This window comes from Sturnus vulgaris, chromosome 3 (assembly GCF_052056855.1).
Source record: "Sturnus vulgaris isolate bStuVul1 chromosome 3, bStuVul1.hap1, whole genome shotgun sequence".
Taxonomy (NCBI): domain Eukaryota; kingdom Metazoa; phylum Chordata; class Aves; order Passeriformes; family Sturnidae; genus Sturnus; species Sturnus vulgaris.
Genome location: NC_142245.1, coordinates 6482850 through 6508686, shown reverse-complemented (window position 1 = coordinate 6508686; position 25837 = coordinate 6482850). Strand labels below are relative to the sequence as shown.

Here is a 25837-nt window from a genome sequence, read left to right as displayed (position 1 = left end):
TTTAGCTGTTCTTTGCTCAGATCCACTTCAGTTCTGAATTCCAGTTCCATCTGAACTCTAAAATGGGCTCATTTTTCCCACTTTCCAGAGCGTGCTTTTGTCACCAGTTCCAGAATTAAGGGATTCTTCCAAGCTCCACGACTCCCCCTACGTCGAGGACTGCACTTTCCAGCAGCTTGGGACTTTCATCCAAGCTCTGAGGGATCCTGTCCACAACAGAGTAACTTTAGTAGGTATTTCCCTGTCATTTGGGGCAACACTTTTGGTAGCAAAGGTTATTTCAAGACCATCCCAAGATTTCCAGTGTTTCACAGAGCTGGCGCCTGCATTCCACGTCTTAATGCAACAAAAGCCAGGATTTGGGAATATCTTCACCCACTAGGGAGTTCTGAGTTGATAGAAAAGGACTCTGCCTGCACTTGATGCATTTCCTGATTTATCTCCACTTTTGTTGGGTTTTCCAGGAGCTCAGCAATAACACCATGGTTCGGATCAGCATTCCTGAAATCGCCACCTCGGAGTTAGGTAGGATTCCAAAGCTTTGGGTGGCTTTTGCTCTGCTTGGGGAAGGGCTGGGATGCCAGTTCAGACATGGCCTGTTTCAGCAATGAGCAACAGAAAAAAAAAAAAAAGGAGTATTTTTCCTAATTTTTGTTCCAAATTGGAGGATTCGTGCTCAACTCGGGGAAGAGCTGTTGGAGTTGTGTGGCTTTATTTAGAGTTAAAAGCAGGTCCAACAAGGGAAACCTGTGAAAATTTCCACCACTGATGAAGCAAATCCCAGGAAAGCAGAGCTGATGGGTGATTTCCTCCTTTTCCAACAGTGAAAAGATGCCTGCAGGGGGTGAAAGCCATCCTGCCCAAGGAAACAGCTGTGCAGATGTTGGTGAAGTGGTACAACGCCTACAACGCCCCGGGAGGGCCCAGCTACCACTCAGAGTGGAATTTATTTGTCACCTGTCTCATGAACATGATGGGTTACAACACTGAGAGGCTCTGCTGGACACGGAATGTGAGCAAATTCGTTCTTCCCTTGTGATTCTCGGGCCTGTTTTACTCTGTGTTTATCACGAGATACATTTGCAAGGTGCCTGTTATTAAAAACAAACAGTGCAGATTTGACTCCAGCTCACAGCTGACACTGCTGCATTAAATTTGGTTCATCTCATCCATATTGAATTGATTCTGAGTTTAAACACAGGTCACAACTCAGATTATTGTTCCTTAAAGAGAATTTTGGATTTCTGGGGTTTGTCCAGCAAATCCAGAAGTACCTCAAGCCACATCATGTCCTACTTGGTTTGGGTTCAGATGTTGTGATTAGCCCAGGAAACCTTGGGAATTTAATTCCTGAACTGCTTCTATTTAATTTTCTTTTTCTCTTTATTTCTTCTATTTTTATTTCTTTTTCTTTTATTTGTTGCAGCTTGATTTTGAAGGATCACTCTCCCCAGTCATTGCTCCAAAGAAGGCAAGGCCATCAGAAGCTGGGTCAGATGAGGTAAGAAATGATTCCTGCAGTTATATTTGGATTGTTTTTTAGGGAAAAAAATTCCTTCGTAACAGTGCTTTGGAATTACCTTTGTGGAAATGATGTTCACCGTGGATCCTCTGTCTTTCTCCCCTGTTTCTTTGCTCTAGGACTGGGAATATCTCCTGAGCTCTGACTACCACAGGAATTTCGAGTCTCATCCCGTTGCCAAAGCTCTGCGCCTGGACCCTCTGGAAGTCTCAGCTTCCAAGGATGACTTTTCCCAGAGCCTCAGTTTGGATTCCTCCACCCTCCTTTTCTCCCACATTCCTGCCATCTTCTTTGTTCTCCACCTCATCTACGAGGAGCTCAAACTCAACAGTCTGATGGGAGAAGGACTTCGCTCCCTCGTGGTTCTCCTGGTTCAGCTGGCCAGGTATTCCCACTGGAAAATAATTTCTTTTGGTGGGGTTGCCCAAATTGGAGCAAACCTGCCCTGCATTCGAAGGAAAGGAATTTTTATAACCTTTCCTATTTGTTCCATGGCTCCAGATTCTTCCCCAGTAGCAGCAGCTGCTCAAAGGTGGCATCCAGGATGTTGGAATGTTTTTTTTCCCAGTCTGTGACTCCCTTCTATCTCATTCCAGGGATTTAAAACTGGAAGCTTACATGGATTATTACTACAGGGACTACCCAGCCCTTGTCAAAACCTCCAGGCAGACCTGCATAATCGACCAGGGTGAGTTTAAGCCTTTAGCTATTCCGTGATATTTGGATATTCCCTTTGGTTTTAACATTCCCCTCATTCTGGAGGGTTATTCCCTGCTTATTCCTTAAATAGTTGACTTGAGTTCTCATTCCTGCCATAAAATCCCATCTGACAGGAGGGATCTGTAACATTTTGCGGGGGGGAAATGCTGAAATTTTGTTGTTGAAGGAAATACTGGAGGAATTGGGAATGGTGAGGAATTCTTTGTGCCTTTTCCCTGAGCTCATGGTGCTTGCTGTTCATCTCAAGTCCAAACAGGTTTCATGCTCCATCCCTCCTTTTTTTCTGCTGAGCCTCCAAGTATCTTCCAGTGGCTGAGTTCCTGCCTGAAGGGAGAGGGAGTGCAGCCTTATCCCTACTTACCAGGGATCTGTGAAAGGAGCAAACTGGTGGTACTGGTGAGTACTGGGGGACAGGGAATACAGGGAATGTGCCTTGGTCTGTCCAAGCACCGCCCTGTGGGCAGGGTTTGCTCCAACTGCTGAATTTCCTGGCAGGGAAAAATCCCTAAAGGAGGGTGAAATAACAGAGGGATTCATGTACTCGTTTTCCAGGTGGGAAGGATGTATTGGAGCTGAGCAGCTTCACCACTTCTGTGTTTTTATTGTGTTTTGTGCAAAGTCACAATGCAACTTGGAGTTACCTCTATTTTGGGAATGAGAATTCCCCAGTTTTCTCCTCAGACATGCCCCAACACCAACATTTAGTCCTGTGAGTGCTGATGGTATCTCCTGGTCAGCATCACTTCCTTAATCATGGGTGGGAAAACCCTTCCAACTGGGAGCAGAGGTGTCAAGCCTGAGGAGAAAAGAGCCAGGATCTGTTTTCCTCCTCTCCCTGCATAATCTGCCCTTGCAGCAGAGCTCGAGGTTGAAAGATCTTTATAAAGCCCACAAGATCATCTTACCTGGATGTGATTTTTTTTCCCAGGAAATGTCAAAATAGAGTGTCTGATCCCTTGGATTTTGCTGGCTGGACCCAGCAGCTTTTCATTTGGAACCTTCACAAAATATCCAAAATGTGGAGGAAACCAAGTGGAAAAGTGTGTCTACAAACAATGTGTGTGTCCTGCAGGAGGAATGGAATGTGGGAAATGCAAGAAGGATAACTGGGAATGTGTTTTTCCATGGGGAGGATATTTATCTTTTATCTCTGGAGCATTGAGGAAAAATTCAGTGCATTGTTTCAGGGTGGATTTTTTTCCCCCCAAAATTTAAAGCTTTAAAGTGTGGTGTTGTTCAGTTGTTTCGGTCTCCTTTTCCTCACAATGCACCTGCCTCGCTTCTGAAGTTGCATTCCAGTTATTTCCTGCCTGTTTTTTTTCTGGGAAGCAAAGGAATATCAGCCCCAAAACGACTTTTTTTGGGTGTCTCTCCCCTCCAGAGCGTGGCCCTGTATATCCTTGGGGACGAGAGTGCTGTGCTGAACGAAGCCTCCCATTATTTATACAAGATCACATCAGGTAGGGATGCTTTGGATTCCATCCTGGGAGTGCCTGGAGCTTGGAAAACACGGAATTAACACAGCCTTGTCTTTCCTAGGCCAACGGAAGCAGCAGATGGAGCAGGATGACAAACGGTATGGAGGCTTTTGGTGTTGTTCTGTTGAGTTGGTGACTTCCTGCTGACTTCTGGATGGGCTTTTATTGGCTTCTCCTTAATTTTCCAGGTGCAGTTTCAAATCCAGCACTTCTGTTTCCAGCCTGGCTGAAAAATTGGTCCTTTGGATGACCAGTGTTGGTAAGAACGGAACAACAACCTTCCCAAATAACCACGTGCTTGGATAACAGGGAAACACTCTTTGTCTGGGATTGATAATAACACTTACCTGTTTGAGGTTTTTTTTTTTCCCCTTTTTCATTTTAAGGTTTCACCTTGAGGGATCTGGAATCTCTTCCCTTTGGCGTGGCCCTTCCCATCCGAGATGCCATCTACCAGTGCCGGGAGCAGCCGGCCTCGGACTGGCCCGAAGCCGTTTGCCTCCTCATCGGCCGCCAGGATTTGTCCAAACAGGCCTGGGAAGGGAGCCTGCAGAAGGGAAAATCCGTGAGTATGGCCACAAAGGGATTTCCCAGTCCCAGGGGTTTGGGCAGAGCACCCAGCTCGGGAATTTCCAGCTTAATTCCCAAATTGAGGGCGACAAAATGGTGGCTTTATGTGTACAAAGGTTTTGGTGTGACAGCCAACATGCAGCAGGGATGGATAATCATGGATAGCTGGGAAAACTCAAATCACCTTTTTAAATTCAGAAGAAAGACTTGCCTCCCGAGCTGTTGGATTGCTCCTCTTCCCATCCTTTGGTGCTTTCTCCAGAGGCTTTGCCATCAAACCATGGCAGAAGGAGAAGCAAGTGGGTATTTGTCAATGGCTGGCATGGCCAGCATCCTCCTTTCCACCAGAAGAGCTGGATTTGGAAATACTCTTGCCATATTTCTCTTTTTGTCCCCCCCCAAAAAGTAGTTTTAGTTATTTGTATCCTGAGGCAAAACTATTAAAAAAACCAAACTGGGGTGTTTTTCTCTTCCACGTTTTCTTCTGATGGTGGCAATCACCAGCATCCCAAGGAATTGCATCTCACTGAAATGTCCTTTGTTGGAAGCCAAAGGTCTTCTTAAGGCTGACATAAAACCCCTTCATGGCAAAAGAGTGGAGCCTTTTCCAAAGTCAGGAATTGGGGCTTGGAATCTCAAGCCCATCTTGGTCAAGATCCTTTTTTGCTGTCTCAGCTTTGGAAGGGATATTAAAATTATTCCAGTTTTCTACAACAAAGGCTTTGTAACTAAGTGAATATCAAAACTGTAATTAATTAGGCAGAAAGCTTAATTAAGGCCAGGTCAAGCCCCACCTGCCACCACATGAAAAATCCTTTTTGTTTGCTGCCGGTGGAAGCTGTGCCCAACTGAAACCCTCACAAATCGTCAAAAATGATGATAAATTTGATTTTATCACTGACTTTATAACAATGCCTCGAATTGATGTGACCTTAAAAGGCCAGAGTGAGCTTCAAACCCCAAATTGTTTGTCATTTCTCAGGAGGGCAGGGTGGAGTTTCCTGTTTCAGAACGGACGCTGCAGCTCTGGGTGGTGCAGCTGAGTGTTGAGATTGAGCGTGGATTTACCAGAAGAAATTGGGTCTCATTCACCAGCTCTTCATTTACTCGCCTTTCTGGGGCCATGTGTTCCCAGAGAACCACAGGAAGATTGGTGTGATGTGAACAAACAGGAGAGCAGGGTCTTAGAAAAGCATTTTTTTAACCTTGCATCGAAAAAGGGTTTTCCAAGAGAGCTTTGGTACTTCTCTCCTCATGTGTGGAAGTTCCAAAACCATCCTGGTGCTGTGGTGAACCCCAAGTTGTCTGATAGTGAGGAATTTTGTGATTTTTCTCCTGTGCAGTCTGTTTGTTTTAATGAGCTATTTTACTTTTCCAAAGTGGTTGTGGAGGGAATTCAAATTGATGTGAGAAAACATTGATACTTTGAAAAATAATGGAGGGTTTGGAGCAGAATCTGCAGAGCAGCAGCTCTGGTTGGGCTGATCACAAACTGGGATAATCACGAGCTGGGCTAATGTCGGAGAAGGGAGACACGGACACCAATTCGGTCATCTGCGAAGTCTCGTTTATTGATAATTAGAGTGGCGATTAAATACAGTGCTTAATTAACTCATGCATATTGCAAAAGCTAAGCTCATCATTGGTTGCCTTGCCATATGCGTCACTATGCTGATCGGCTAAGTTTATAGCTACACTTTTGCAATTTCATGGCTAACAGAGTCCTTCTAGTTCTTCTTTTACAGTCTGTCTTTGTTCATCTTATCACAAGTCTACGTGCTTTCCCTCTTGCTATGCCCTTGAGGCTGAGGCCTGCTTTGTCAGCCTGACTAAATTGATCTGACTATGGCCTCTCTCTTCTAGCCATTCCTGCACCAGGCTCTCTACACTTCCCCCGTTTTCTTTTTGAGCGAGAAGATTAGTATGCCAAGCCTCGCTAACAGTTTTTTGGATGAAATTCTGTAAGCAAGTTATTAAGCAAGGAAGCAACAGAGTTAAACATAAGAATACGCCTAAGATCATGATAGCATACTTAATGATGGTCCGAATCCATCCTCCAAGGCCCAGGCTTTTTAGCCATTCATCAATGTCCCAACCATCTTGCTCCTTTAGATCATGTAGTTTGTTTTGTATGTCTCGTATCTTTTTGTGAATGGATTTAGAGTGGTCAGACAAATTCATGCAGCACATTCCCTCAAATTCCTCACAACCGTGTCCCTGCGCTAGAAGTAGAAAATCGATGGCTGCTCTGTTTTGCAGTACTGCATGGTTAACACTTGAGACATCCCTGGCCATCATATCTAACACCTGAGAGGTGGTGTTAAATTCATCTTTTGCCCAGCACCCTAACTGTTCGGCTAGGGCCATAGCTTTCCTGGCTGTTGCGTGAGGGAGGAGTACAGCAGTTGCTACCTGTCTAAAGTCACTCCAAAAGTGTGGTTGCCCTATGCCGGTGCAGTCAAGATCATGTAAACTGCGTTTTGTTCTATTTGCATTGCTCGCAAGTTGCATGAGAGTAGTTACATTGGGGTGAAACATGGTTAATTTCCCTAGATAGCAGGGTCCCCCTTGTGGCCTCACTGGAATACCATTCCAGGCACGATCCCCACAAATTAAAAATATTCCTGGGGGTAGTGCTCTTGCCTTTGTGATGTACCTACCGTTACATTTGGAGTAGAGTTGAGTATGAATTGTTGGTAGATTACTAAGAGCCGAATTAAGGGTGGCAAAGTTTTTGTCTTCTAGGGGCATAAAACTAAACCATCCTCCTGCATTTTTTCCTATTGATGCATTAGTGCTTCCGAAGAGGTCAATCTCTTCTGGAGGGGAGGCTAAGGTTTTGCCTAAAGCTAGGACAAATTCACATTGCCAGCATCCATCATGTTGTGAGGGATTACTACTAGGGAAAGTACAACCCTGCAGCAAATCGTTATCCTCTTTTGTAGGTAGGTTGCTATTATTAAGATATCCTGCAAACTCTCTTGGTTTCCAAACTGGCAATCCTACAAGACAAGTTTTGAAAGGATTCTGTGCTCCCCCCAAGCTTAAGCAGATTGATTCTTGCTTTGTTATGTTAGCAAATGTTACCCATACATTTTCTCTAGGTGTGTGTTCCATTGGAAAAGCATTTGTGCAAGCAAAGCTAGTAAGCGTAAGCAATATGATGAGTATCATGTTTGCTGCTTACGTGACTTCTTCCTCCTGTACTTTGGATTGTCTGCTGCTATGTGCCACTGCTTTACCTTTTCTATGCACTGGTCTAATACCTCTTCAGGATCGGTACCTGGCTTAACTGGTCCTACCCGAGGGAAAGGTAGATATGGCACTTTAGTCATGCATCGGGTAGCAACAATGCAAGATTTTGCAGTGATTTTTTGCCTCCAGAGCCAATTAGTTATTTCCCACCGGGCCCAAGCTAACATAAGCTGTTCTGGTGCTTCATATACACTCGGGACCTGTACAAATGGTACTCCTGCTTCCCTCTCTAATGCTGCACCCCAGCTTGAGCGTCTTTGGTCTTCCCTTTGACACTCTTGGCACCACAATTTATATACTGCTTTTTGTCTTACCCATGAGCAGTCCCCACAGCCCCCACACTTTAAAGCCACCCAAGCTTCACACCACGCTTTCCCACACGCGCAACAAGGGCGACCGTTAAGGCGTTGTTCTTCCAGGTAGGCGTGGTAGGTGTGATACTCGATCCACTCCACCTAGTTCGGTGGCGGCCGTTGCAGTGCCTTGCGGACAGCGCGTTTATATGGTGCTAGTTTTTGTAAATAGGGCCGTAAGGTCACCGTCAACTTCTGTTGTATCCGCTCTCGGTCGTCTGGAGCTAATGGTGTCCTCAGGAATCTTTTCACCAACTCGCTCATTTAGGATAGGTTTCACCCACCTAGCAGGGACCCAAACTGTTCCTGTGGGAGTAGAAACACAAACATAACCTCTGCCCCAGTATATTACTTCAGCAGGGCCATTCCATATCCCTGTCTTTGGATCCCGATACTTTACCCACGCTTTTTCGCTTTCTGCCTTGTTACCTTCCCTTTTCCCTCTATGCCTAATTGCAGGCGGCTCTGACTCTTCCCCAAACACACACAAAAAATTCATAACATAAAGAACCTTAGCTAACCTTTCTTGTGGATCATCTATGGATTTGTGCTTGAGTAGATACTGTTTGAGTGTCCCATTGGCTCTTTCTACTATGGCTTGTCCTGTGGGTGAGTGTGGTACTCCTGTGATGTGTTTGATTCCCCAGAGTCTCATGAACTGGCTTACTTTCTTGCCGACATAGGCTGGTCCATTGTCGGTCTTTATTTCCTTAGGCATTCCCATGACTGCAAAGCAACTTGTTAGGTGCCTTATTACATGGATTGCCTTTTCTCCTGTTTGTGCGGTAGCCCAAATGTACTTGCTGTAGGTGTCTATTGTGACGTGCACATATTTGAGCCTACCAAATTCTGCTACATGTGTAACGTCCATTTGCCAAATTTCATTACTTTCTAGACCCCGAGGATTTACCCCACACCCAAGACCCACCCCGCTATTATGATGACTGCAGGTGGGGCAGGCTCTCACTATTGCCTTAGCTTCTTGTATGCCTATTTTGAACTCACGCACCAATCCCTTAGCATTCTGGTGAAATCGTGTGTGTGACTCTCTTGCCTCAATCCCCCTATCATCTGCTACATTCATAACCAATCTATCTGCCCTGGCATTGCCTTCACCCAAGCCTACATCCCACTTGTGGCTTCTGATGTGTATGATACAATAAGGCTTAAACCTTGCTCCTACTGCTCGCTTTAGCTGCAGCAAGAGTTCATAGAGTCTTTTGTTTTGCACCTCTTTCACAGAGGCGTCCTCAATTCTCTGTGCTACTCCTGCAACATAAAATGAATCAGTGACCACATTCAAAGGCCCTTGCAGTTCACTAAGTGCCCACACAACAGCAAGCAGTTCCAATGTTTGTAAACTGTCCTCTGGATCAGCGTCTATTATCTGCTTTTTCCATCGAGGGCCTTCTTTCCAGGTGATGGCTGCCCTCCTCGATTTCTTTCCGGCATCCGTGAATGCTGTGATGGCACCTGCTATCGGTTGTTCCGATCGTGTTGGCTTTGATACCCAGTCCCAATTTCCTAACCACTGAAGATGACGTGGTGTCAGCGGTCCTGTGTTGACTGCTGCTCCAACTTCTAGCAAAGCCGTTTGTAAGTCCTCAGAGTTGAGGAGGTACCAATCTAAATCCTCCTTTTTCATGGGTAGGTGGATTGCGGTCGGACCTGTTCCGGTGATTTCCAGAATCCTTACCCGACCCTTACGAATCAAGGTAGCTACTTGTTCGATTTTTGTACTGATTGTCCTTTTTGCTTGTAAAGGTGGAGTTATCCACTCTAGTACCTGTATCTCCCCCGTTTTCTTTTGTGTTTGTGTAAGTGCTCCAAGTAGATGATCAGGAGTATTCCAAATGGTGAGGTCTATAGGTAATGATACATCTCGGCGGGAGACAAATCCTTCATTGACGCAGCGAATAATGCCATTGAGAGCGTCTTTTTGTTGTGGTGTCATGGTTACAGGTGTGGTTGGATCGGTCCCCTTGAGCATTGGCCTGAGGGACTCTAGCAGAGAGTTGGGTATCCCAACAATTGGTTTGAGCCACTGTAGATCTCCTAGTAAGCGTTGTGCTTCGTTTAGATTGGTGATCTTTGTAGCAATTTGAAGTTTTTGCGGCCGTACGATTTGATTTGTAATAGTCCATCCCAGATACTTCCATGGTGTAGATTGCTGTATCTTTTCTGGAGCTATCATGAGAGATGCTTTTGCTAAGGTGTTTCGAATTTCTTGCATTTGAATATTTGTAAATGCTGTTTTCTGGGCGAATAGGATGTCGTCCATGTAATGGTAAATAATTGTGTCAGGCCATTTTAGTCTTAGGGGTTGCAAGGCCGCATCAACATATAATTGGCACAAAGTAGGTGAGTTTTTCATGCCTTGTGGAAGAACAGTCCATTCATATCTTTTGTCAGGTTCCCCCCTGTTAATTGCCGGTAGGGTAAATGCAAATCTTTTTGTATCCTGGGGGTGTAAGGCTATAGTAAAAAAGCAGTCCTTTAAATCAATAATTAAAAGAGGCCAATGTTGTGGGAGCATGGCTGGATTGGGAAGTCCCGGTTGTAATGCTCCCATTGCTTCCATTTGATCATTTACTGCTCTTAAATCATGTAGAAGACGATATTTCCCTGATTTCTTTTTAATCACAAAAATTGGCGTGTTCCATGGGCTTGTGGAAAGTTTTAAATGTCCTTGTTGAAATTGTTCTTTCACGAGTTGATGTGCTTGTATTAGACTTTCCCTTTTTAGAGGCCATTGCTTAACCATTACCGGTTCATTGGTAGTCCAGGTGATTGGGATTGGGAAAGTCCAAGCAATGGCAATTACCCCAAAGGGTGCTCGTTGGATAGAACGACCCCAAGCTGAGCTAAAATGTCCCTTCCAATTAGACAATGTACCATGGGCGGTAACGCAACTACTGATAACACAGTTACCAAGTCCTGCCCATCTATAGTAACCCTTATTGGGGGCGTTTTCTTTGCGAGGGTAAACCCTCCAACGCCCGTCACGGTATCTGTGGTTTGTAATGATGGCCAATCACAAGGCCATTTTTCTGGAGAAACAATGCTGGTATCTGCTCCAGTGTCTAAAAGTCCCATCATTTTTATTGTACGTCCTGCATAGGTGAACTTCACCTCCTTTTTAGGTCTAGTATTGAGATCCATTGTGAGCAGAGCAACACCAGAGGACCCAAAACCTTGGTCCCTGCGCGGAGTTTGTGTTTGTGGTTGAACACCCCGGCTTAACTGTGGAAGTGGAATAAATTGAGCAATACGCTGATTTGCCTCAATTGTTAGAGGAGGAAAAGGAGTATAGACTATTATTTGTATTTCCCCAGTGTAGTCTGCATCAATGACACCTGGTAGTACAAACAGTCCTAAAATGGAGCTTGATGAGCGTTCCACTATTAGTCCTTCAAAAGCTTGTCCTTTGATATTTATCGGGCCATAAACTCCAGTTGGGACTTTGACGGAGCGAGCTGTCATCAAAGATGTTTTTACTGCGGCTGTTAGGTTGAGTCTCAGGCTCCCTGTTGTGACTGGTTGCAGACAGGAGATGGCGCTGATGCTACGGCGGCTACTTGTGACCGGGGCCAATATGGCGGCGGCCGCCGGGGGCTGATCGGCGGCGCCTGTCGGGCTGCGCCGCATCCACCCGCATCTGTAGCAGCGCGCCGAGGGAGGCTGGTGGTTGTTTGATGTGGCTGGGGCCGCCGTAGAAGCACGGAGCGGAGCAAGAGCGGCTAACACCTGTGACTGTGTGGACTCGGCTTGTTTTTGCAGCCCTAAGCCTAATTCTTTTAGTACATTAACTAAGAAAACCTGCGCCCCTCTCATATACTCTGGAACTCCTGCCTTTTCAATAGCAGTAGCAGCCTTATCTACAAAGTTTCCAAAGGATTTATTTCTTTCCTGTTTTATCTCCATATACATGGGTATGCCTGAGCTATTTTTGACTTGATTGATAGCGGTTCTTACGATACGCATAGCTTCTCTAACTTTGTCAGCCCCTGGGAGTAACTGAGTTTCTGACCTGCGAAATGCACCCACTCCCATTAATTCATCTGCTGTAATTCCGGCTAAGGGATCACCCTGACCTCTTTGTACTGCAACTGCCTTGGCAACAAGAGCTTGCCAGTGAGCATTAAATAGCATTTGCTGATGTGGTGTGAAAATTAATTTTGCTATGCTTTTTAGATCATTTGGCAGTAACAAATATGTGTCAAATAGATAGTCTAGCATTTGCTTGGCTGGCTCACTGCGAAAACCGAACTGACTCACTGTCTGCCGTAACTGTGCTAGCAACTTCCAATCAAGTGGTTCATACTCTCCCACTTGTACAGCTTGTCCTTGTTGGTTTACTCCCTGTGTGTATGTTACAGGAAAGGTCCAGACTTTGACTGCACTCACAGCGGCATCATCCCCAGTCTCCAGGCCGTGTCTAGCTAGCATATTCCATGCCTCCCTCCTCTGCCTTGCCACTTCCCCCCGCAGGTCGCTTTCCGCCCTAGGGACAGGATTTGGCTCACTGGCAGGTTTAGGGGTGCTAGATTCAGGCCGACAAGGGGACTCTATACCGCAAGGTTGGTTTATTTCGCCCTCTGCAATTGCCTCCTCTGCTTTGGCAGCGTTATTCCCCAGTTCTTCTGAGGGGGGTGCAGAGGGCCAAGTGCAACTAGCCCCATCGGCCATTCCTGCCGTGTCTCTAAGAATAGGTATTTCAACCCTTCTTGTGCTTGGTGCAAGGGGCTCATTATCACCATACTGAGCATTTCTTTTATATGCCTCTACTGCCTGCTGTGCCGCCCTTTTCTCTGCCTGTTGCTTTAAGAGTGCGTTATGAACTACTTGCCAGATTTTTCCTAACTTTTTTGCTGTCTTATCATCTGCTAACACTGCCTCCCACAGTACATCCCCTAACTTACGCCACTCATTTAACTCATGTACACTATGAGGGTTAGTGAATAAGCCTTTAGCAGAACCCCAGGCTAACAACCCCGGTATGTCCTTCCTGGGATTAAGCTCTTTTAGCCCTAACTTATCTATATGTGCTATAAATAAATCATATGCTGCTTGCCTGTCCATTTTTTACCGTCGGCGCCGTTGCAACTCTCCGGCTTCGGCAGCACGTATGGCCCAGGACCACCTCTGTAGCTCCTGAGGGTGTCTTTCCTACGTCGTTTGACACCGACCCGGTTGCAGCAGGCCCCAAGCTCAACTTCACCGACCGTGGCGTGTTCTCCCCCGTTTTCTTTTTCAGCGACGGAGGGACAGCGTCGGGGTCACCATTTGTCGGAGAAGGGAGACACGGACACCAATTCGGTCATCTGCGAAGTCTCGTTTATTGATAATTAGAGTGGCGATTAAATACAGTGCTTAATTAACTCATGCATATTGCAAAAGCTAAGCTCATCATTGGTTGCCTTGCCATATGCGTCACTATGCTGATCGGCTAAGTTTATAGCTACACTTTTGCAATTTCATGGCTAACAGAGTCCTTCTAGTTCTTCTTTTACAGTCTGTCTTTGTTCATCTTATCACAAGTCTACGTGCTTTCCCTCTTGCTATGCCCTTGAGGCTGAGGCCTGCTTTGTCAGCCTGACTAAATTGATCTGACTATGGCCTCTCTCTTCTAGCCATTCCTGCACCAGGCTCTCTACAGGCTAATCACAAACTGGACTGAGGGAGTAGGCAGGGAAAGGAAAACCTTTTCCTACAACTGCTCCGAAACAAGGAAGGGTTTTGAAAGGACTTCATCACACATCACCTCCTCGATGTGTTTGAGGTGTCATCTCCTCTTGTCTTTAGTTATTTATCCTATTTGGTTGTGCAAAATACTTGATTTCCACGCGCGGAAATCCTCCAGGCCTTTAAATTCCTGTAAGGAGCGTGGGAATGCCGTGTCCATCCCTTCAATGTACAACCCCATCACTTGTGCTGGACAAATTCAGGGCGTGGTGCCTTCCTGACAGTTTTCCCCCCCTGGAATTGCCTTTTTCCCCTTGCCCTCGCAGTCCGTGGGCACGGTGCTGTCCTCGGATATGCCGTCGGCGGCCGAGTCGGAGGAGGATGAGGATGGCATGAACGACATGAACGAGGAGGTGATGTCCCTGATCTGGAGCGAGGACCTGAGGGTGCAGGAGGTGCGGAGGCTCCTGCAGAGCGCCCGGCCCGTCCGCGTCAACGTGGTGCAGATGCCAGAGGCCAGTGACCACGAGTACATCGAGGAGAAGGAGAACAGGTACGGAATCCTGGAAGCATGGAATGGCTTGAGTTGGCTTGGCTTGGCTTGGCTTGGCTTGGCTTGGCTTGGCTTGGCTTGGCTTGGCTTGGCTTGGCTTGGCTTGGCTTGGCTTGGCTTGGCTTGGCTTGGCTTGGGTTTGAAAGGACCTTAAAGCTGATCTCGTTCCAAGCCTCTCCCACGGCCATGGACACCTTCCACTATCCCAGGTTGCTCCAAGGCCCGTCCAGTGTGGCCTTGGAATTTTCTGCATTTCCAGCTGTTCCTATTTCACAGTATTTCGTTCAGCTGAAAGGTTGTAGGGATATTTTTGGAGGCTCAGAATCATGGGTATCAAAGCTTTGCTGTGTTGGAGTTGGAAGCTCTCGGGAAGGACATTTAATGTGGATTCCAAACAGCACATTGAGGTCACTTGGGGCTGAAAGGATTTTGTGGCACTTCCTTCTGACAAAAAATGTGAAATATAAGCAGGACCTACTCTGTAGAGACCAAACCATCCATGCCCTGCCTAAAGCTGGAGAACCCTTTGTGATAGGCTGGTCTTGAGCAAGGGGACCTCGGAATTCCATAGAAAGCACATTCACTGTCCCATCCCATTCCTTTGGAACTTGTGTCCAGTGGCCTTGATTATCCCTGTCCTGCTTCTTTATTCCCTTCTGGGGGGGGTTAAAAACTCTACTTTAGAAACCAAATCAGAAAGCAAACCTGAGAACAAGCAAACCCGTGACATGCTCTGAGCCTGACCTAGGCAGCTGAGTAATCTAACGAGTCTAGAAAGGGTTTCCAGACTAAATTGTAGAGAACTGTGGTTGGCATTTTTGGAAGCACCTTATCACCTCTGTACGTGGGTTATTACTTGGTGTTGTCACCACTCATAGCAGAATCCCACATGGCAACCACCTTTGCTTGGCTTTCTCCTCTCCTCTCGCTTCTGACATGGCTGGGAAGTGTCCCTGGAATGGATTTATTGAACCAGCTTTGAGGGAAAAATAGTGCCAGGTTCCAACAGCTGGATGGTATCTTGGAGATGAACCTTGTAAGGACCAAAGATTTGGTTCAAAAGGAAAAGGAAGGAGTCACAATGAGGGAAAAATGATCCTGTCCAGTGCCTGTTGTTCTATTTTTTAATATTTGGGAAAGTTTTCCATGTGGTTTTGGATTCACCTCCCCACCAGGTTGCTGCAGCTGTGCCAGAGAACCATGGCGCTCCCGGTTGGACGAGGAATGTTCACCCTGTTCTCCTACCATCCCGTGCCAACGGAGCAGCTGCCCATCCCTAAGCTGAACCTCACCGGTATGTTGGCCAGGGGTTCCTTTCCAGTCCATCCCACAGCAGGATGGGCTCTCTTCCAGCTGTTATCCCATTACTGTAGTTTTTACAGCATCTTCTCCACCAAGGATTCCTCATGGATTTTATGAGGAAGCAGCTCCTTTGGGCTTTGAGTCTGCCACCCGAACGGTGGAAGATCCTTCTGGAGTGGTCAAACACTGAGACCTTTTATCAGGTCCAGAAGGAGAGGGAAGTGGGAAAATGGCCTAAACTGGTCATTGCTGGAGATCCTGCGAAGGGCTGTCCTGACATTCCTGAACGTTCTTGGATCGGAGCTGTTCCCTCGCTCGGCGCTGGATGAAGAGCTCGGCTTTTCCTGACCGCTGTTATCCCGTCTCCCACGGCAGGCCGTGCTCCTCCCAGGAACACCACGGTGGATCTGAACAGCGGGAACATCGATGTGCCCCCCAACATGGCCTGCTGGGCCAGCTTCCACAACGGGGTGGCCGCCGGCCTGAAGATCGCTCCCGCTTCCCAGATCGACTCCGCCTGGATCGTCTACAACAAGCCCAAAATGGCCGAGCTGGCCAACGAGTACGCGGGGTTCCTCATGGCCCTGGGCCTCAACGGGCACCTCACCAAGCTGGCCACCCTCAACATCCACGACTACCTGACCAAGGTGAGCCCTTCTGGCACATCCAGGAGACAGATCCCGGTGGGGTTGGAGTCTTCAGGCTCAGCAAGGAAGGAAAAATCAACTGGTTCCTTTGAGCTGTTGGATTGGAATGGTGTGGTGTGGGGAAATGTTGGAGTTGCTTCGTTGTGGTTGTGGTGCATGGTTTGGGTTGGAAGGATCCTCTCTCAGTGTGAGGAAGGATTTCTTTGAGCCAGGTGGAGAACTGGCTGTCCAGGGAGGGCATGGTGCTTCTGAAGAAACTCCAATCCCACCTGGATGCATTCCTCAAGAGTGAGCAGGGGGGATGGACTGGATGACCTCCAGTCCTAAATATTCTGGGATTCCACAGGATGAGGAAACTTATTTTCCCTTCAAAGATTTCCGGCAGTTTTACCACCAGATCTTCCCACCCTGCACACAGCTCATTGGGATAGGCCACTGGAACACTAGGACAGGGTTTTCCCCTCTCTCCTCCCCTCTCCCAGGGCCACGAGATGACGAGCATCGGGCTCCTGCTGGGCGTCTCCGCCGCCAAGCTGGGCACCATGGACATGGCCATCACCCGCCTGCTGAGCATCCACATCCCCGCCCTGCTGCCCCCCACCTCCACCGAGCTGGATGTGCCCCACAACGTCCAGGTGGCTGCCGTGGTGGGCATAGGCCTGGTCTACCAGGGCACTGCCCACAGGCACACGGCCGAGGTGCTGCTGGCCGAGATAGGTGGGCACTTGGGAAAACGGGATGAGGGCTGTTGGGGGGGTCACCGTGAGCACCAAGGAGTTGGGATCTCTAAACTTCCCACCACAAGGTTCTCCTCTCGTTTTCCAAACCTCACAGTCCCTTCCGTGAGCTTGTGCTGCATAAAATTTGGGTTTGGGAAAAGAAACGTGGCAGCTTCGTTGCTCTTCCTGCTTCTTCTGCCTGGAGATTTGGTGTCCTAAATTTCCCTCTTGGGAATTTTAAGGGTTTTTAACCACTTGGCCTTAAGAGCTGATGTGAACAGCAGATTTATGATCTCACTTGTGCTCTCATTCGGAATTCATTTGTAACAGCTTTTCTCCATGTTTACATGGGACTATACTTGGAGACTGTGTGGTTTATTAAACAGGGAATAGGATGAATTTTAAGGGTGAAATTCTGGCATTTCTGGAAATTGGATATGTGCAATCCTTTTTTAGCAACAGCATTTGGATTGGTTCAGGATCTTAAAGTATCCTCAGTTAAACTTGGTGTTTTCACCATGGCTCCAAACTCCAGCCATAACATTTAGGAGGGAGCTGCTATTTGGGAGCAGATGGATGAACTTCCAGTTCCTTGTCATTCCACTGAAGACTTCCCTAAAGAGGGACAGATTTTTTTTTCCCCTCCTTTCAGTAGGAATTAGGCAATAAGCTGGAATTTCCAAAGGTGAATTTTGCTGGTTTGGTTTCTCCAGGGCGTCCCCCCGGCCCAGAAATGGAATATTGCACAGACAGAGAGTCCTATTCCCTGGCATCAGGGCTGGCCTTGGGAATGGTGTGCCTTGGGGTAAGTCAGCTGCAATTAGGAGACTCATCATCCATTGGGATGGCATTCCAAGAGCTGTTCCATCCTTGGCTCCCAGCTGCCTGTGGGTTTTTCTCCTAGAGGAAGGCACTTCCATGCTTTTCCTTCCATTCCATTCCTCAGCATGGCAGTAACCTGATCGGGATGTCAGACCTCAACGTCCCTGAGCAGCTCTACCAGTACATGGTGGGGGGACACAGGAGATTCCAGGCAGGAATGCACAGGGAGAAGCACAAATCCCCCAGCTACCAAATCAAGGTATGTGCTGCCAGTGCTGGCTCACTGGAATTGGAAGTCTGGGAGGTGTCTCCGTGACTTTGGGAGCATCATTCCTTTCCCTGTGTTTTCCCAGGAAGGAGACACCATCAACGTGGATGTGACGTGTCCAGGTGCCACCCTCGCACTTGCCATGATCTACCTGAAGACCAACAACAGGTATTGATTGACCTGGGAATTCCATTCCTGCAGGGTTAAACTGCCCTGCTGTTGGCTCTGCTGAGGTTTGGAATTGCTGGAATGTGACCTGGAATCCCTTTTCCTTTGCCATGCCCTGCAGATCCATTGCTGACTGGCTCAAAGCACCAGACACCATGTATCTGCTGGACTTTGTCAAACCAGAATTCCTTTTGTTGAGGGTAAGATTTTCCTGGGGTTCATTCCTCAGTCTATTTAAATGATGTTTAGGAATTCCAGCCCAACATTCCCATCATCCAGAATCCTTTGCTTCCCAGCCAAACTCACCCCCTCCAACAATTCTTCCTTGTAGTGTGGCAACAGAATTTAGGGAGAAACAGATAAAAGGCACAATTTATGGGGAATGTTACATTACATTTTTAGATGTATTTTTATAGCTTTTTCCAATTCCACAGATGAATTTTCTCCCTCACAATTTGTTTTTCTCCCCTTTTCCAGACCCTGGCTCGATGCCTCATTTTGTGGGATGACATCCTGCCCAATTCCAAGTGGGTCAACAGCAACGTGCCTCAGGTAGGTGTTTGTTGATGTGGGGTGTGCTTGCTTCCCAGTTTTACACCTCCCTGGATTGTGGATTTTCCGTGTGGGTATTTCCATAGTCAGGTCAGGAGCACAAGGAAATGAGCATTAACATGACAGAGGTGACTGTTCCATGGCATCCCTGCATTTTAGGAGCAGCAGGGACTGGAAAGGAGATGATTGAGGAGGGATGGGATTGTTCCAGACACAAAAAGATGTCGTGGAAAGGAAGGGATTAAATTTTTCCCTGCATTGCCAGGTCCAAAACTGCTGCATTGTGAATGACTTCCCAACAGTGGAGTCAGTGATATTCCAAGATATTGTATGGAGTTTTTAAGACCAAATGGGCTCAATACCTCTGAGAACTACAGGATGCTGATTGTTGGGGGAAAAAAACAGCTTTTCCTTCCCTTAGACCCGTTTGGTATCACTTATGAACACTTGAGGGCCCCGAGTTTCAATTAGTCATCAGTTTTCCCTTGGATTTATTTTCCTTTCCTGCTTTTTACAGATCATAAGAGAGAACATTATCTCTCTTCATGCAACAGAGCTGCCTTCCTCTGAAGACCTGAGCTTGGAAACGCTGGCGTGAGTAACATCCCAAAAATCTCCTCCTGGGGCGATTTTACTGTCCCGTAAAGGAGAGCTTTGTTACATGGGATATCCTATAAAGGATGAGTCTTGCCTTTCGTTTTTAAGGGATGAAGGAGCTTGTGCTGTGTGTTCAGATGAGGAGAAGAGGAACATGTAGTCATTTCCTGTTTGTGTTGTTCCTTAGGCAAGCTCACGTCTACATCATTGCCGGAGCGTGTTTATCCCTGGGATTTCGCTTTGCTGGCTCAGAAAACCTGGCAGCATTTCAGTGCCTGGTGAGAGGAGGGTTGTTGGATTCCCTTCACCTCCCAGGGAGCTGCCACTCACCTTTTGGATCCATATTCATTGGGAATTTCTTTTCTTTCTAGTACAAATATGCCACAGATTTCCTGAAGTGCTTGTCGGCTCCGACAGCATCCATAGTAAGTTTTCCCAAGTTTTCCTCCAGCAAAAAGATGGCTCTGTGTGGCCCTCAGCAAAACCTCAATGGGAACAAACCCAGCCCTTTTAATTTCCTGCATGATGACACATGATATATAGGATGTGGCAGGGCTGAGAATCATTGGAGGACTTTTCTGGCTCTCCCTCTTTCTGGGGAATGTGGTTTTCAGGCTCCGGGGTAGAAAGTGGTGGATCACCCTTCCCAGAATGTGCTGTTGGCCATGGAATGGTGGTGAAACCGTGCTGTTGTGCTTGAAGACAGGTCACTATAACCTGGAAACGTGCCTGAGTGTCCTGCTCCTGGCCCTGGCCATGGTCATGGCCGGCTCTGGGAACCTCAAAGTGCTCCAGCTTTGCCGCTTCATGCACAAGAAGACGGGGGGAGAGATGAACTATGGCTTCCACCTGGCTCACCACATGGCTTTGGGGCTCCTCTTCCTGGGAGGAGGAAGGTAATGGGCCTTTTCCAAAGGCAGATCCCAGCCCTTATTTCCATTTCCTCCCTTTCCCTTTTTTTTTAATGTTATATGGATGCATAAAGGCGTCTTCTGTCGGAGGAGAAAGTCTCGTTGTCTTCGTGTTGTCTTTTGGAAATTCCTTTCCTCATCCCACCAAAATATTTTGGCCTCCTGTGTTTTTTAGAAGGAAAACTAAAGGATAAATGTTTTTTTCCTACAGATATTCCCTGAGCACTTCCAACTCGTCCATTGCTGCTCTCCTCTGTGCTCTGTACCCTCACTTCCCTGTTCACAGCACGGACAATCGGTAAGGCTTTCATGGGGATCCCATTTCCTTCAGCTTCTTACAAAAGACAAATAGTGGATTTTTACCAAAAATCAATTTTTGGAGGTTTTCTATTAAAAAAAAGAGCGGGAAACAGAACAAATAAGTGAATCTCCTGTGACGTGCCTGCTCCAGTTTGCTCAGCTGGAAATATTTTCAAGGAAGATCTGTCCATTCATGAGCCTTCATCACTTTTGTTTCTGCTCCGTTGAGCCCTGTTCTGTTAATTAACCCCTACCATGGGCTTGGTGTGGAGCTGGAGATGGGGTGTGTGGGATCATTCCCAGCCCCATACTGAGCTCCTGCTTCCCACCCCAGGTACCACCTGCAGGCTCTGCGTCACCTGTACGTGCTGGCGGCCGAGCCCAGGCTCCTCACCCCCGTGGACGTGGATTCCAACACCCCCTGCTACGCCCTCATTGAGGTCACCTACAAGGTAACGTGGCTGGGAGGCCTTGAGGAGCTGTGGGATGAGCAGACACTCGGATTTATCCCGGTCTTGGTTGGAGTGGCCTTCAGTCTTGGGTTTGGTTTTAAGCTGAGTTGGGCTCAACCAGCCTCAGGTGTGCTTTGGTGGCACCTGGAGAGCAGAAGGGAGGACAGGGAGAGTCACCAGAGTCCTCAAACGGGCAAGGAAGGGTGTCCTGACTGAGCCAGATCCTTCTCCCTCTTCAGAAGGATTTCCAAAGGCACAAAGGTGGCTGGAGCCGTGTATGGTTTTCCAGGCCTTCTCCTAATTCTGAGATCAGCAACTCGATGTTTCTCCTTGGTGCTTCCATCAGGGAAGGGTCTTTTCTGTGGGATTTGTTTTATATGGGAGAAAGGAGATGCCAAGGATTGAGTCTTTGGAATTTTTAGGGGGAAGAGGTGCAGGCAAAGAGTTCTCCATGTTCCCATCACAGTTGGCTCCCCCAAATTTCACGTTTCAGCTTTGCCCAGCACTGGGTGTTGATCCATCCATCCATGGAAAATACAGCTTGGGAAGTCTGTGTTTTCTGACATGAGCCCTGTGTTTACTTAGGAACAGAAGCCCCTGCCTGCTGCCAGGGCAGTTGTTCCCCCTGACTTTCCTTCCTTTTCCCATGGAAGTGAGCTTTTCTGACCCGTGGCTCCCGTGATGTTCTGCAGGGCACGCAGTGGTACGGGGAGGCCACCGAGGAGCTGATGGCACCCACGCTTCTCCCTGAGCTCCACTTACTGAAGCAGGTAGAGGAAATCTCTGTTTTGATGGGAAACTATCTGGATTTTGTGCCACAAATCTCAGGAGCTGAGATGTGATGTTTTTTTGATTCCTATGCCTGACTCTGGAGGACACTCTCCCATTATGATTCCAAAGATAGTTCTCTGTCTTCTGTCTTGATTAAGATATTCCAAGATCCCTATGCAGCAGGGAATTCCCTGTAGGAGACACAAACCTCCTCCTGAATTTTCTGTGTGGGCAACACTATAAAACAGCCCAGCAAAACACAGTGGAAACCTCTTAATTCAATGATTCTGGTTATATTTAGTAATAAAATGTTTCTATTGACAGATCAGAGTGAAGGGCCCCCGGTACTGGGAATTATTAATAGATTTAAGCAAGGGAACGACTCATCTCCAGTAAGTGTTTTTTTTAATGCTCAACTGAATCATGACCTCGTAGTAATCGTATTTCATGTTTTTTTTAAGCCCTCCCACAGCTCAGAAAGAAACCTGGGTTTCATCAAGTCACTGTTGTGCATGGGACAGCACTTTGAGGGGGGGGAAGAAAGAAACTGCAGCGTTGGGTTTCACCCATTGAGGTGAATAATTCATGCAAAAAAACAGGGCTGGGGAAAACTTAATAGTAAAACCCACAGAGAGTGGCGGTGGGATGGAGGCACCAGAAAGCAGCTACAACTCATGGTTTTGGTTTGGTTTTGAGTGGTGGTGATGTCACGTTTCCCAGACTGTTGGGGACTGTTACTGCCCTGTGAAATGCTTTTTTTTCTCGTGTCACCCTGCGTCACAAAGTGCCGCCCGCCCTCGTGACACGCTGGAAACGTGGGGGGCAGCTGTGGGAACCAGAGATTTTACCGGAACACAGGATCTGGGGGGGGGGGGGGGCGTGGGGGGAGGGAATCATTCTCAAATTTGCACTCCCCAGTGAGGGGTGGGAGAATCCAGCTGTGTCTTTGCTCAGTAACGTGGTGCTTTGAGGTCGTTTACTTGCCATGAATCATTCAGGTTGGAAAAGAGCTCCAAGGAAACGAGTCCAATCATGGGTCACCCTCTTGTCAGCTGGAAGGATTCAACTGAGCACAGTCCATTGGGTTGGAAGGGACTGAAGGATCACCCAGTTCCACCCCTGCCATGGGCAGGGACACCTTCCACTGTCCCAGCTTGTGGGATAGTGGCCTTGGACACTTCCAGGGATCCAGGGGCAACCCCAGCTTCTCTGGGCACCCCGTACCAGGGCCTGCCCACTCTCTCAGGGAGGAATTCCTTCCCGATATCCAGCCTGAATATCCTCTCTTTGAACAATTCCAGGTCCATCCTCTCCAAGGGTGGCATCCTGTACGTGAAGCTCCGGGCAGGGCAGCTTTCCTACAAGGAGGATCCCATGGGCTGGCGCAGCCTCCTGGCACAGACCGTCACCCACCGCAACTCGGAGGCGCGCGCCTTCAAGGTACCGCTCCCCCAGGGTGGCTCCTGCCGGGAATGCTGCTGCTGGGGCAGGGAATTCTGGGGGCTCGCACAGGACAGACACGTGTTGGACACGTCCTCGATCATGGTTTTGTTGAGGGTGGAAAAGCCCTCCCAGGGTCGTTGGGAGTCCAACCCTTAGGTCATCGAATCCAAGTTTTAGATCAGAGTCCAACCTTTAGAACATCTAGTCTAGCCTTTAAATCGAGTCCAACTTTTAGATCATTGAGTCCAGCCTTTAGACATGGATTCCAGCCTTTGGTGTGGGTTCCAGTTTTCTCCCTTGTGTTCTGGACGCTTTGGCAGCGGGTTGATGTTATCTTTGTGCACAAATCCAAAAAGTTCATTTTAGGAATGTGTTTTAATCCTGTTGGTTTGGTTTTTTTCCAGCCAGAAGCAATTTCTGCTTTCACTTCTGATCCTGCTCTCTTTTCCTTCGCTGATTATTTTTGCAAACCGACTGTGAACATGGGCCAGGTAGGAAGTGTTGGTGGTTCCCAGCACTTATCCCATGGATAAAAGGTAGGGAAAACCTGCCTTAAACTCTGGAGCAGAATTTAGCCCTGCAGTCAGCAGGAACAGGGAATACCCTGCAGGATGCTGTGTAATACAAGGGTGATCCTCTGATTCCTGCTTTGATTTGTGGGATTTTTTTTGTCCCATTCCTTGAGGAATGTGTTTAACAAATCCAGAGAGCCCTGAAGCATTTAGGGGAAGTCACAGGAGGTGTTTTAGATGGAATTTCTTTAAAAATTATTTAAGGCAGGGCATAAAACCCAGTTTAATGGTACCACCTGACTTCTCGCTTGGGATAATTAATTACCCGAATTCCTGTGATGCCACTGCATGGATTGACTTCAGTGGAGGCAGGAGCCTGGAATCAGTTGTGCCTGACAGCTGTCTTTCCTCAGAAACAGGAAATCCTGGATCTTTTCTCCTCCATCCTTTACGAGTGCGTGACCCAGGAGAATCCAGAGATGCTGCCCACCTACATTGCCATTGACCAGGTAGGAAACTCCTGTTCCTGTTGGCAAACACTCTTTGCCCCCCCCACTTTTTGGGGGAAAAGAGTGGCCATTCTGTGTGATTTTTCCAGAGGAGGGAGGAATCATTTCCTTCCTGTTCATTCCTGCCCCAATTCCCACTGTCCCCCACTGCCAGGCTGTGAGGAGGCTGGAAAGGAGGGAAATGTCCGAGACCTTCGAGCTGTGGCAGATGAAGCTGGTGCTGGAATTCTTCAGCTCCCGGAGCCACCAGGAGAGGGTGAGCAGGAATCCAACCCGAGGGCTCTTCATGAACTCAGAATTCCTGCCAGTGATGAAGTGCACCATAGATAACACCTTGGATCAGTGGCTTCAAGGTGAGGAGGAATTGCAATCCGACCAGTGTTGGAATCCTGAAATGGTTTGGGTTGGAAGGGACCTTTAAAGCCCATCTCATTCCACGCCCTGTTGCTCACCTGGTTCTTGTCTTGCTGATCCAGGTTGATTTTTGACTCAAAAGTATGGAAAAGTGATGGGGGAGGAGAGGGTGTTTTCAGTTTGGAGTGGAACATTCCCTGGAGAATTGAATTTTCCTGGAGTGGTGGGGGGTTTTTTAGCAGGGAAGGTGATATTTCCCAGAGAAAATTCCTTCCTCATCTTGCACAGGGAGGATCAAAAGCAATCAGGGTGGCCATGGCAGAAGGGAGGAGGTTGGAGAAACAACCTCCTGTGGGCAATGGAGACTTCGGTGGGATTTATCTGTGGAAATCCTGCTTCCCAAACATCACCAAAGGTTTTCCTTGTGCCTTGCAGCCGGAGGGGACGTGTCCCTGCATTCCTACCTGAGTGGGCAGGCTCCAGAGGAATCCCAGCTGAGCATGCTGGCGTGTTTCCTGATCTACCACTCTGTGCCCACGCCGGGGCAGCTGGCAGCTGGAGGCTTGGAAGGTGAGTCTGGAATTGGCATGCAGGGAAATCCTGGATCCTTTTCCACTGGGCAGCTTTTCCTTGCCCTCCAGCAGCCCGGGAATACAGCAGTCCTGAGGTTACTCAGGGAAAAGAAAGGCAGCTGGACCTTAATTTTGGGAGTTCTGTTCCTTGCTTAGGGCTGGGGCAGGAATGTCCCCACATCCACGAGGGATCTGGGGGCTATCCCAGGAATCCACACAAATTCCTGTGCCTGGACATGGAAGATGCCAGTTGCACATCTCTCTTCTGGGTGTTCTTTTCTTCTGTGTTCTCCTTTTTCCTGGGTTTGGGATCTCTTTTAAAAAAGAAATTTGAGATCTCTTCTAGAACTTCCCAACCAGCACACAACGAACGAACAGATCCATGGGATGACACCTCCAGCGCTCCCTGGAGCTTCTCCCTCCAATCCTGGGCAAACCTTTGCTCATTTTTACACCTTTTCCCTTTGCTTTGGATGTTTTTAGGGAGCAGGAATTTCTCGGAGCTGCTGCTGAAGCTGCGGAGGCTGCGTGTGCCCGTGCGGGCGCTCCTGCGCCTGGCTCCGCTGCTCCTCGGAAATCCCCAGGCCATGGTGCTCTAGTCCCACCCAGCTTCCCAAAATCTCCTTCTTTTTGGGACCTTCCCAAACGCCAGACTCACCCCCAGCTGTGGCAACCACGACCAGGAGTTATTTATAAACTGTTACCAAAAAAAAGAAAAAAAAAAGAGCTATAAAAGTGAGATCATAATAAATTTACTTTTGTAACGAAGGCTTGTTTGCAAATGTGTCGTTTTTTGGTGGGA

General features: G+C 47.8%; 1 protein-coding gene across 1 annotated transcript in view; it reads left to right on the top strand.

The window, feature by feature from the left end:
- The window catches only part of ANAPC1 (anaphase promoting complex subunit 1), a 32198-nt gene extending 6395 nt beyond the window's left edge, over window positions 1-25803 (top strand). Inside the window, exons 14-47 of the mRNA XM_014895151.2 lie at window positions 89-229; window positions 465-525; window positions 825-1012; window positions 1427-1501; window positions 1642-1907; window positions 2119-2210; window positions 2490-2638; window positions 3624-3702; window positions 3782-3818; window positions 3909-3979; window positions 4107-4285; window positions 13910-14136; window positions 15312-15430; window positions 15814-16085; window positions 16568-16802; window positions 17518-17609; window positions 17751-17885; window positions 17980-18062; window positions 18184-18262; window positions 18540-18614; window positions 19132-19208; window positions 19399-19489; window positions 19583-19636; window positions 19914-20107; window positions 20334-20420; window positions 20757-20874; window positions 21567-21644; window positions 21970-22037; window positions 22947-23085; window positions 23493-23579; window positions 24014-24109; window positions 24264-24462; window positions 24899-25033; window positions 25519-25803. Of these exons, the coding sequence (XP_014750637.1) occupies window positions 89-229; window positions 465-525; window positions 825-1012; window positions 1427-1501; window positions 1642-1907; window positions 2119-2210; window positions 2490-2638; window positions 3624-3702; window positions 3782-3818; window positions 3909-3979; window positions 4107-4285; window positions 13910-14136; window positions 15312-15430; window positions 15814-16085; window positions 16568-16802; window positions 17518-17609; window positions 17751-17885; window positions 17980-18062; window positions 18184-18262; window positions 18540-18614; window positions 19132-19208; window positions 19399-19489; window positions 19583-19636; window positions 19914-20107; window positions 20334-20420; window positions 20757-20874; window positions 21567-21644; window positions 21970-22037; window positions 22947-23085; window positions 23493-23579; window positions 24014-24109; window positions 24264-24462; window positions 24899-25033; window positions 25519-25634 (4194 nt within the window). The 3' untranslated portion in view covers window positions 25635-25803. The remainder of the gene's footprint in view (window positions 1-88; window positions 230-464; window positions 526-824; window positions 1013-1426; window positions 1502-1641; window positions 1908-2118; window positions 2211-2489; window positions 2639-3623; window positions 3703-3781; window positions 3819-3908; window positions 3980-4106; window positions 4286-13909; window positions 14137-15311; window positions 15431-15813; window positions 16086-16567; window positions 16803-17517; window positions 17610-17750; window positions 17886-17979; window positions 18063-18183; window positions 18263-18539; window positions 18615-19131; window positions 19209-19398; window positions 19490-19582; window positions 19637-19913; window positions 20108-20333; window positions 20421-20756; window positions 20875-21566; window positions 21645-21969; window positions 22038-22946; window positions 23086-23492; window positions 23580-24013; window positions 24110-24263; window positions 24463-24898; window positions 25034-25518) is intronic.
- Window positions 25804-25837: the final 34 nt, after the last annotated feature.